The 12,288-nt window shown below is 48.9% G+C and overlaps 1 protein-coding gene across 1 annotated transcript in view; it reads left to right on the top strand.

The window, feature by feature from the left end:
- The window catches only part of gabbr1b (gamma-aminobutyric acid (GABA) B receptor, 1b), a 52,437-nt gene extending 40,572 nt beyond the window's left edge, over positions 1-11,865 (top strand). The window contains exons 11-13 of the mRNA XM_048616724.1: positions 3,295-3,423; positions 6,132-6,275; positions 9,312-11,865. Coding sequence (XP_048472681.1) covers positions 3,295-3,423; positions 6,132-6,275; positions 9,312-9,590 — 552 coding nt within the window. The 3' untranslated portion in view covers positions 9,591-11,865. The remainder of the gene's footprint in view (positions 1-3,294; positions 3,424-6,131; positions 6,276-9,311) is intronic.
- Positions 11,866-12,288: the final 423 nt, after the last annotated feature.

The raw sequence follows: 12,288 nt of genomic DNA, 5'->3' as shown, positions 1-12,288 counted from the left end.
ATTAGATTCCAGTCTGTAACTCACTCCCAGGTATCCGTTATTCTATATATAAACCATCTGAACCCCTCAATTGGATTCCAGTCTGTAACTCACTCCCAGGTATCCATTACTCTATATATAAACCATCTGAACCCCTCGATTAGTCACTGTACATCATGGAAAACCTACCCATCCACAATAACAGGGATCTGATTGTTCCAGGCCAACAGGGAGGTAGTCTCCCAGAATGTTACATTCTGTTGCAAAGGCAGTTTCTGCAATGCAGGATTCTCAGATTAACGTCACTGTTGAAATACCCACAGGCTCTCACCTCTCTGAACCTTGACATTCCTGCCTCACTCCGAAACCCATCCTACAATGTCATATTGCTCACCTCCTCATCGAGGTGAACGATCCCACCTTTTGCTATAGACAACAAGTGAGACTTTTTCAGAGGATGGTGAGCCTTTGGAGGTGAATTCAATGTTTTCAAGGCAGAGGTAGCCAGGTTCTTGCCTAGCGAGGGTTCTCAGGGAATGTCAGGAACAGATCAGAATCAGATCAGATCTTCTTGAATTGCTTAGCAGAATAGAGGGCCTGAATGACCTTCTCCTGCCCCTAGCTTGTACCTTCAGAAGTATAATCCCACTGCCCACTCTTGTCACGTTGGTGCCTCCCTCGCAAACCTGGTTTGTCAATAATCTTGGTCCACTGGCACGAGAAACCCTGCTCTGATCTCCTGCCACTTCTTCTTGCCCCTGAGTGTTCCTCCACCCCTCCAGCGTGATGCCCAGAGCTGGGCCACACTGACCCTCAGTGAAAGGGAGGGTGGCATGTCGTGGCCAGTGCTCCTATCCCGTACACTGCAGGAGGGGCCAGCACTCAAACGTTCTCCGTACAGATATACTGCGGGAAGCCGTGCCTGCAATGCGGCTTTCGGTGCGGCCAGGATGGTGTCACCAAACAGCACCCAGATCCCATCATCTGGCGGAAGCAATGACAGCACAGAAGGAGGACATTCTGCCCATTGTGCCTGTGCCAGCCCTTTGAAAGAGCTGCCCAATTAGTCCTGTTTATCTTTATTGAGTGATTGTTTACGTTTAATGATTTAGGCATCATTTTGTTCAGTAACCTACTTTTCCTGATGCGGACCTGGAGCAGGTCGGATTTGAACCCAGGCCTCCCACTCCAGGGGTAGGTCACACTATCTCTGTCGCCCAAGAGGGAGCCCTGAACCCTTTCTTTATTTTCTCTGTATTCGCTACTTCTGGCCTCTGCCAGCAACCATGAGCTTTGAGGCTGTGGGCATTTTATTTTTGTTTTCCAGTAGCACTCATACAGCCCACCACCTCCTCATGTCAGTACCGAATCCCTATATGTTAGAGCAGCAGCTCATTGAAAGTCTGAAAGATTTCCTGGCATTCTCTTTGGCCAGCTCCTGAATCCAGTTACGAAGCCAGGCACCAAGCTAACATTCATTATTCTGATCTGAGCAGAAACAGCTTGTATCCTGACAGCGTTCCAGCGTCCCAGTACTGGTCCCTTACCAGAGACTTGAGCAGAAATTCCAAGCTGATGCAGTACCTTCAAATTACTGCCCCTCTTCAGATGAGGCACCCCTCGGGTGAATGTAAAAGTTTTTGTTTTCATTTCAAAAATACACTTTATCCATTAAAACATCTCGATCTACATACACAGTCAGCTAAAGCAGTTTGGTTCTGTTCAGTAGCGTATGAAGAAACAAACATCGGAGTTTGAATCTATCGAACAAACAAACCCAAGGCATTTCTTACTCATACAGGATTATATTTACATATCGTTGAGGCACCAGGAGGGTCCAATATCTGAATGGGCCCCCCGTTGTACTTTGGCAGGAAGACCTCAGACGGTGGTCTTTCCCCAAAACACCTTGGCAGCAGCTGCCCCAAGCTTTAGTGCGTCAGTATGTAGTCCTGGACCTTGGAATGTACCAGTCTGTAACACTCAGTCGGGGTCAGCTCCTTGCTCTGGAAAACCAACAAGATTCGGGCAGACCAGACAGCATCTTTCACTGAGTTAATGGCCTTCCAGGTGCAGTCAATGTTTGTCTCGGTGTGTGTCCCAGGGAACAGACCATAGAGCACAGAGTCCTGCATCACGGAGCTGCTTGGGATGAACCTCGACAAAAACCATTGCATCTCTGTCCAGACCTCCTTTGCAAAGGCATATTCCAGCAGGAGATGTGTGACCGTCTCTAACCCCACCCCCTTTGAGGCAGCGTGCATTGGCACAGAGAGCCTGGGCATACAAGAGGGACCTCACACGTAAAAGATAAAGCATTTGGAGAGAATCTCTGACCCACCCCGAGTGTCTTGCAACTAGCGTCACTTCTCAAACAAAAGTGACGGGCAGGCCACGTTCACGGTGAATGCTTGTGGGCTCTTCCTGCGTAAAAATTGGTTGAGGTGATCGCTACATTTACAACACTGACTGTACCATAACAATACTCCAGGAACTCCTCAGCTGTGAAACTCTTTTTAATTCACTCACAGCATGTGGGTCTCTGGCTAAGATAGCATTTATTGCCCATTCCTAATAACAGTTAAGAGTCAAACACATCGCTGCAGGTCTGGAGTCACATGTAGGCCAGACCAGGTAAGGATGGCAGCTTCCTTCCCTAAAGGACATTAGTGAACCAGGTGAGATTCTCCCCCAACAATGGATTCATGGTCATCTTTAGCCCCTTAATTCCAGATTCTTCATTGAATTCAAATTTCACCATCTGCCACGGCAGGATTTGAACCATTAGCGGAGTTTCTGGATTAATAGTTTGACAATAACCCCACTAGGCTATCGCCTCCCCTTACTGTGGTTTGTCGCTGAAATGATGTGATGTGTTCCACAGATGTCAGCCTTTCCTTCTCATTCTAACCCTCCCTTACATATCACTGCAGTGTGGGTTTATTTGCTGATTTGAGGTTAGCACTGCTGCCTCACAGCGCCAGGGACCCGGGTTCGATTCCACCCTTGTGTGGAATTTGCACATTCTCCCCGTGTCTGTGTGGCTTTGCTCCCACAGTCCAAAGGCGAGCAGGTTAGGGTGGATTGGCCGTGCTAAGTTGCCCCATTGTGTGCAAGAGGTGCGCAGGCTTGGGTGGGTTAGACGTGGGAAATGTAGGGTTACTGGGGTGTAGAGGGTTGGGTCGGGGTGGGACGCTCTTCGGCGGGTCGCTGCAGGCTCGATGGGCCGAACAGCCTGCTCCCAGGCAATAAGGACTCTATGATGATTCCATGACTCCAATCTCTCTCTCTTTTTCTTTCTGTCTTTGCTTTTAGGTGCTTTGTATGATCACTGCCCCAGTTACCATGATTGTTAGCAGTCAGCAGGATGCTGCCTTCGCCTTCGCTTCCCTCGCTGTCGTGTTCTCTGTCTACATCACCCTGGTGGTCCTGTTTGTCCCCAAGGTTCGTGAAGCCCTGCCCTTTCACTGGGGCAGGGAGAAAAAAACCCGCGAGTGATGGGCGTGTGCCCCCGGTCTCTGATCCGAGGTGAAACACAGGCCGCTGATTTCGAAACAGACAGCAGCGGTTTTGGGGTAGCAGCTCAGACCAGTGGAAAAGGAGTGCCTTCTCTGGAATCTGCTACACTTAAAGGGGGAAGCTGAGCAAAGTTTGCAAAGTATGAGGAGGAACAGATAGGGCGGATCGAGATAAAGTATTTCTGCCTCGTTGAGGCTCGGGAAATCATCTAAAATTGGAGTCAGGCCCCTCAGGAGTGAGCACGTTTGCACAGAGTGGGTGGCTATGTACAGAATTCCTTTCGGCGAAAGGGGAGTTGATATCAGGAAAGTTGTCCATTTTAAATCCCAAGTTCTGTAGACTTTTATTTTGTGAGCTGAAGATGTTGAGGACCTTTGGAGCAAATGTGAGGCTTTGGAGTTGGGCCACAGATCAACCATGATCTCATTCAATGGCCAAAATAAAATCAGCATGGTCCCACACACTCTCCCATTACAGAGAGACACACGTGTGTGCGCACACACATGCACACACGTGCGCACACACACACATGCACACACTCGCACACGCGCACACTCATATGCACACACACACGCACATGCATACACATGCGCATGCGCACACACACAAAACTGGTAGCGAGTTTAACCTGAGGTCAAGGGTTGAGGTTGAGAATGCAGGACTTTTGTGATAACCTCAGATAGGACAGGAATTGAACCCGCACTGTTGGCATCAGCCTACATTGCCAACCAGTTACCCAGCCAACTGAGCTCACCAACTCCCAAGGCAGGAGGTGTTGAATTACTTTGTCCTGTTCCACATGGCCCGAGCACTGGGATTGCTGCCCATTGACCTTTCTATAACTGAATTCAGATGTGCGAATTGGAAGTGCAATAAGTAGATTGGCAGATGCCAGCCAAATTGGGAGGCATAATAAGTACAGAGGAGGTCCGCAACGAGACATGAGAAAAGGTTAATCTTGCAAAGCGACTGTGGAATTGGCCAATCAGTTAATTAATTGTGAGGGTATTGGCAGGATGAATATAACGGCCTCACGCTCGTTTTTTTTTTTAATTCGCTCGTGGGAAATGGGCGTCACTGGCCGGGCCCAGCTCTTATTTCCCGTCCCTAGTTGCCCCTTGAGAAGGTGGTGGGGAGCTGCCTATTTTAACCACTGCAGTCCACATGCTATAGGTTGACCCACAGTGCCCTAAGGGAGGGAGTTCCAGGATTTTTGACCCAGCGGCACTGAAGCACAGCGGAGATTTTAAGAGTCTCGATAAAGTTGAGGGAAGTAGGAAATCCGGGGAGTATTGATGCTCAAAGCATGAGGAGTAGCAAGGCTGCTTAGCCGCGCAAAAACGCGAAGGCCGTGTTTGGGGTCGTTTCGAGAGAAATGGAACTCACTACTCGAGAAGTTACGTTCAACATGTACAGAGGTTTGGTTTAGAACACGGTCGAAGGACCTGGTCTCCACTGTATTTTAAAAAAAGAAAAGGATTTAGAAGCACTGGAGAGGATTAGAAGAGAGAATTTACGAGAATGCAATCAGAATTGAGAGATTATAGCTTATCCAGGCAGACTGGGGCCAATTTTTCAGCAACAGATAGGATTAAATGGTGACCCGATGGAGGAATTATGAAGCAGGGAAGTGGAATTAAGGTCACAATCAGAGCAGGCTCAAAACTCTTGAATGGCAGAGCAAGCTTGAGGGGCCGAATGGCCTATTCCTGCTCCTGTTTCAAGTGACTTTTCAAAATAGTGCCATATGCTATCTCACATGTTCCCAAGAGGAAAGAATTCTGAAAAAAAACAGCACCTTTGGTAGAGAGGAGTACTTCAATGGTAGTATCAGAAAATGGTTAGATCCTACAGCATACTGACTTGGGGTAAAGTGTGCCATAGTGGCTGGCCAGGGGCACGGGCAAATGCAAGTTCTTTCCTTCTTGCCTTTGGCACATGGGTGCCCAGCAAACTGAAGCAGGCAAACTGTCCTTTGGCCTTTGTAGTGAGAGAGGATTCGAACGCGGGAGCAAGGATTTCTTGCTGCAATTATACAGGGGGCCCCAGAGAGGCCACACCTGGAGTATTGCATGCAGTTTTGGTCTCAGCTGAAGGGGAGATGACCTGGGTTTGGAGGGAGTGCAGCAAAGGTTAACCAGACTGATTCTCGGGATGGCGAGCTTGACGTACAAGGAGAGATGTTGAGTCAGTTAGGACTGTATTCAGTGGCGTTCAGAAGAACGAAGCAGGTGGATCTGATAGAAACCTACAAAATTCTAATAGTACAAGACAGGTTAGATGCAGGGGATGTTCCTGGTGGTGGGACAGCCCAGAACCAGGGGTTTCAGATTAAGGATAAGGGGTAAACCATTTAAGTCTGAGGTGAGGAGAAATTTCTTCACCCAGAGAGAGGTGAACCTGTGGAATTCAGAAAGTCACAACATTGTGTTTTCAAGAAGGAGGTAGATAAACCTTGTGGCTGAAGGGATCACGGGGTATGGGGGAAGAGTGGGATTAAGGTACTGAGCTCGATGATCAGTCATGTTGAATGATAAGTGCAGGCTCAAACAGCCTACTCCTGCTCCTAGGTTTCCACGTTTCCATAAGTGTGAAGTAGTGGCTGAGATTTGCGCTGATGTCTTCTGTGACAGATGCGGAGACTGATCACCCGAGGAGAGTGGCAATCCGAGCAGCAGGACACCATGAAGACCGGATCCTCCACTAACAACAATGACGAGGAGAAATCGCGGCAACTGGAGAAGGAGAATCGGGAGCTGGAGAAAATCATCGTTGAGGTCTGTCTGACATGTGTGGCAGCGCTAAGTGGGTCATCGTCATTCACGCGGGGATTAGGAACAGGGGAAGCCTTCTTCCCGCTTGTTCCCACGTTCGGTTAGACCGTGGTTTTAATTTGTATCCGAACTCTGGCTTCCCCTTTTTGACTCTGCACACCTCTCTTTCCCTTTCATTCTTTTGTGGGATGTGGGTGTCACTGCTGACCAGGCCAGCACACATCACCCAAGCCTGCATGTCCTTTAGCTGTTTCAGAAGCATAGATCATAGAATCCCTACCGTGTGGAAACAGGCACTTTGGCCCAACAAGTCCACACCGACCCTGAGAGCATCCCACCCAGACCCACCCACCTAATCTACACATCCCTGAACACTATGGGCAATTTAGCACGGCCCATCCACCCTAACCTGCACATCTTTGGACTGTGGGATGAAACCGGAGCACCCGGAGGAAACCCACGCAGACACGGGGAGAACGTACAAATTCCACACAGGTAGTAGCGCTAACCACTGAGCCACCGTGTCACCCCAAATTAATAACAAACGCGCTGCGAAGTACAGGTGGGAATCGAACCTATGACCTTTGGTTTACAAGACCAACGCCTTTCCACTTAACCACCACGCCCTAAAAGCAAAGGAGCTCATTGTCCCTGAGTGGGTTTGAGCCACCAACCTTTCAGTTAGTAGCCAAGCGTGCTAACTGATTGCGCCACAGAAACAAGTTTCAGAGGTAGTTTAGTGTCAATGTCATTCCTGTGTGTCTTGGAGCCACATGTAGGCCAGACCAGACAAGGACAGCAGACTTCCTTTCCTGAAGGGAAGGTGAAAATTTTCACCAATAATTGGAAGCTTTCAATTTATTACATATTTATTAACTGGATTTAAAATCCGCTGGTAGGATTTGGACTCATGTCCCAAAGCTGGATTATTAGTCTCACCGATGTCTGCCTCACTTGGTATGATTACGTAACAACAAAAAAATCTACCAGGTTTTAAATTTTTCATTGACTGTGCAGTCTTCCAGAGCATTTTGAGTGAAATGGTTCCATATTTCCATCATCCAGGTAGCTGTAGAGATAGATCAGGCACAATCTATTACAAAGATGGAACAAGCTTAAGGAACTGAATAGCCCACCACAGTGAGCAAGACAGTTCTCAAACAGCACTACATTCTGCCTTCAGAGCTATGATTTGAAGTCAGAGCTGTTTGTCTTGCACTGATACACAAGAAGACCGAATTGGAAAAAGATGCAACGCGTTGTACAGCATGAGTAGAGGGGGCTAATTGGTTAGACTGTGGCTTGTAGGCAAAAGGAATGTGTCCACACATTGCACACTGTTTGTTACCGAGGAAAGGTCTCTGAAGACAGCCAAATCCTGCTGCCCCATGGCAGTGCCCCTGCCAAACTGGTGCCACTCAAGTTTCCTTGACTTCCAAGGTTTGAATCTAACTTTAACAGTCAATTCCCACGGCGTCTCCTCGCCAGTGATAGCCCAAACTTGTTTTTCTGTTGTACCAATTGCTGCTTTCTTTCGAGTCTGGCTTGTTTTTTGTGTTTAAGTCCTGATCGGTCCAAGACCTCAACCCCACGTCTCCTTTTATCAACGTTTCATTTCCGTGGAAAGACTGAAAATTAAGCCAATGCATTGGTGACCCACTCAAGGCTTGGGCAGTTATCTCCCTCTTTCCACATTCCTACCTATAAATTTCCCATAGTGTCCACGATGTGTAAGCTAGCCATGGGAAATGCGGGGTTATGGGGACAGGATGCTCTTCAGAGGGTCGATGTGGACTCGATGGGCTGAATTGCCTGCTTCCACACTGTAGGGATTCTATTAAAAAAAATACAAAACAACCCCAAACTGCCGAAAAAGATGACCCCCCCCCCCTTCGATTCGTTTGCAGTTTCTTTCCAATATATTTTTAGTGGGAAATGTCTGACAGGGTAGCAATGGTTGTTTGGAATTGCTCAGAAACCTTGCAAAGCAATTTTACCTCCATCTTCCCATCGGGGAACTGCTGTGCTTCATTGTCACCCCATCCCATCCAACTTTGCTCTCCATTGAGGCAATGAATATCTCCGTTCACAGGTTTGTGCCAAAGTAACAGCAGTTAATCCCCAACACGGGCCTGGGAAATGGCATTAAAAGTTTTCTGCTTTCACTTTTGGGGCACTTGCTGTGTCTGTTCTGAAGAGGCCCACAGCAAAAGTCAGTCAGGATTAACGTTCCATGAAAGCATCAATTTTGACCTTGTTAGAAAGATTTAAAAAAAACACATCCATTTATTATTTATCGGCTGTCTCAGGATGAATGAGGAGACAACTGCCCTCACGCCTTCTGTTTCGTTCATTATTCGTTAATTTTTTTTTTTCTTTATCCTTTCATGGGATATTCATAGATCAGTGAGGAAGCAGGCCAATCGGCCCATTGAGTCCGCAGCAACCCTCCAAAGAGTAATCCACCCAGACCTAGCCCCTCGCCCTATCCCTATAACTCTACGTTTACTATGGCTAACCCACCCAACCTGCACATCCCTTGACACTATGGGACAATTTAGCACGGCCAATCCACCCTAGCCTGCATATCTTTGGACAGTGGGAGGAAACCGGAGCACCCGGAGGAAACCCACGTAGACAAGGTTGGGGTGAGGGGAATGTGCAAACTCCACACAGGCAGTATCCCGAGGGGGTGAGAGGCGTTAGTGGGAGGGAGGGAGGGACGGCATACAACAAGCAGCCAATTTGGCATCTCTCTGTTGGTCGAAAGGAGTCTGTGCCCAGGGTGTGAATGGCCGAGAGAGGGATGTGGGGTGGTGGGTGGGTGTGGGGTGATGGGTGGTGGCTGGTGGGGGTGGGTGGGTGGTGTGTGGTCGGGGTGGGGCGTGGTGGTGGTGTGTCGCTGGATTTCCCGACAGACAGCCCACTCGGCCGCGCGGTGGAGGAGGCGGGGCGGGAGGAGGAAGGGTGGGGGGTGGGGGGAGCGTAGCCCCCCCCGCCGATGCCTCGCCTGCACCTAACGGGCGTGTCCCGTTCCAGAAAGAAGAGCGAATCCTGGAGCTTCGCCAACAGCTCCACGAGAGGCAGCAGCTCCGTTCCCGGCGCCGCCCATCCACCACCGCCGCTGCCGCTGCTGCCGCCGCCGTCTCCAAGGAGAGCTACACCGACAACCACTACAGCAACTCGTCCGCGGGGACCGTCTCTTCCCTGTACCAGCCCAAACCGCTCCTGGTGCAGCGTCTGGCTTGCGCCGAGCCGGCAGACAAGCTGGCCAGGAACAACTGCGACGGTAGCCGGGTCCACCTCCTGTACAAGTGACAGGGGCCGGGGAGGCGCCGGTCAGAGGGTCAGTCCGTAGCTACGGGGCGGGGTGGGGGTGTTGGGGGGGGTGTTGGGGGGGGGAAGGGGAAGGGGCTTGAGTATCCTCGGTTCCTATCGGTCAACGGCATCCTCCAACTGCATGAACGCGGCGAAAACGTCAGAACTTCTTCATCCAGGGAGTGGTGGGTCGGTGGAATTCACTGCCACAGAAGGCTGTGGGGTGGTGGGGAGGCCAGGTCATTGAGTACATTTAAGACAGAGACGGATAGGTTCTCGATGGTCAAGGGGATCCAGGGTGAAAGCGGGAGAAATGGGGAGTTGAGGAACTTATCAGCCATGATTGAATGGCTAGGCAAGAACCGATGGGCCTAATTTCTGCTCCCACGTCTTGCGGCCTTATTGGAATGGCCTCTGATGTTCCCGTTGACCAGTCCCGGATATGGATCACATAGCCCAATTTCTCTCCCCTGGGAACAGAGGAAAGTTGGGGGGAGGAACAAACACCAGCCCCAAGCCTCTTCGTGGTGGGCTGTGGAACCAGAAACCCTCTCCTGTCGATCGTGAAAGTTTCGGGATTTCCGCTAGGGCTCTGTTTTGTTTATTTTGGGGTTTTTTTTGGTGGTGGGGGGTGGATTTTAGGCAGAGTGTATCGTGCCACTTTTAAAATGCTCTCGCGTTTGTTGGGAAGGGCACAGTTTTTTCGCTGTGTCGTGCTGTGACTGACTGAAGAATATCTTACTGTTTAAAAGTTCCTCAAATCCCGTTGACGAGACTTAGCATCAGCCCTCACTTATCGAGAACCTGTGTTCCCCAGCCACTGCCCGTCAACATTTCCCCCAGGGAAATAATTCACATTGGGGCTTTTGGAAAGGATGCGCTCCCTGGCTGGCCACAGTTTCAAAAAGACCCATCCCAAAGTCACAGAGAGTCCAAAGTCTGTTGAGTTTTCTTGTGAAATTACAAGCGATTGAGGGTTTTACAAACTTGTCACTCGGTTCAGTTTCAGCTTCTCTCTTCAGACCCGGGAAGTTTGGTGAGGATAGTGAGGGGATTCGCTGTTGTTAAAATGATACGTGGACCAGATGTAAGTTAGAATGTATTTCAACCGTCACTTCAAACAGAACATAGGTAATGAGTTCACCCTGTTAGGAGGAAACCAGGCGAAGGGATTTGTCCTAGTCCACACTGAGTTCATCCTCTCATGCACCCCCACCCCACTTTAGGAGTATGTTATTACTTACAATAATTCAAGAGTTTCAATCAGCATAGGTCAATGTCTCACAGCTAGGCTGATGGGTGCATGATCCTTGGCAAAGCACTTGCTGATGTCAAATCTTGGAGCAGTCCACCCAGACTGATGGATCTTATTCATGGAGCTGATGTAAAGTGTGGCCAAGTCAGGAGGAGAAGCACCAGCTAATGAAGTTGTTTAACCCAGAGCCCATAAGCAAAAAGAGACGCATTGCAGGAGATTACCGTCTTGCATTCGTCAGAACAAGTGCAAGAATGCCAAATTTCAAAACGATTTTTAGTCCTGGAGGGAAAGGGTACTGATTGGCCAAAGCATAGGCAAGCAACGGGAACATGAACACAAGGCAAAAATCTTCGGTAGATGATGTTTTGAGGTCTGCACAACTGCACAAAGAGTGAAAGTGTTGCTCGAACCACTCGAAGCTGTTCAAGGGACGGAAATTGAAATGTGAGCCGGGGGCTCACAGAAATGGGCCACGTCACCGTAACGCGGCCAAGTCCAGTATTCAGTTGAGAGGACTTCAGGAGCGCGGAATATCAGCCTGTGGGAGACCGGCACCAAATGCAGTCGCCGCCTCCTGATCGATTCTGGTACGAACCCGTTGGTTTACTGAACAAAAGAATAAGAGCTGTTTCCATCACAGTTGTGTTGCTGTTCATTGCTTTCACAACCCACGCAGCCCCCTCGACCTATTACGACGGTAACTCAATCCATTCTGACAAAGAACTTTTTTTTTTACTTTAGAATATTAAAGTTGTCCTAACTGTATCGTTACAAAAAGAGTCATAGTGGCTGCTTGACTGCTATGTCATATTGTACAAACCGCTCCTTTAGAGTTGCCGTAGTGGCTTAGCCCTGCATTGTTCTATTGTACTGGAAAAGTGGATGGTGATCATTCTACAATGTACGTTACACAAGCCAATTAAGATTTGACATCTCAAGATGCATGGATGACTTTAACATCACGCGCTCTGTAATTGGAAAGCACTTATTTATAATAAAATGCTTCTGTATACCCTATCACAGCGTCGCACGGTTATTGTAGAATAACACCGCTTCCTCCGAGGCCTCACTGATGTTGTTACCTAGCATGGTCACCAAACATCTGAATGAAAACAAGCACAGCTCGGGAAGCAAGTCAACAACCTCATCTTCCTTACTGTCCTGTTTTGTCACCATCATCTGGATAAATGGTTATGATCTCTCTACCTTATTTCCTTGGCATATCTACAATCCTGTCCTCTTCTCCCCGAGCACTCCAAGTAAACACTGCTACTTTCTCAGTGAGAGCTTGGTACATTTTAGCAAAGTCAGATATGACTTGGGTCATAGAATCTCTACAGTGTGGAAGCAGGCCATTCAGCCCCTCAAATCCACAATGACCCTCCAAACAACATCCCACCCACACCCAGCCCTATCCCTGTAACCCTACATTTCCCCATG

The sequence above is a fragment of the Rhincodon typus genome, chromosome 35, assembly GCF_021869965.1.
Source record: "Rhincodon typus isolate 14 chromosome 35, sRhiTyp1.1, whole genome shotgun sequence".
NCBI classification, from domain to species: Eukaryota; Metazoa; Chordata; class Chondrichthyes; order Orectolobiformes; family Rhincodontidae; genus Rhincodon; species Rhincodon typus.
Note: the sequence above shows the minus strand (reverse complement) of the source record. Positions and strands in the feature narration are given on the sequence as shown.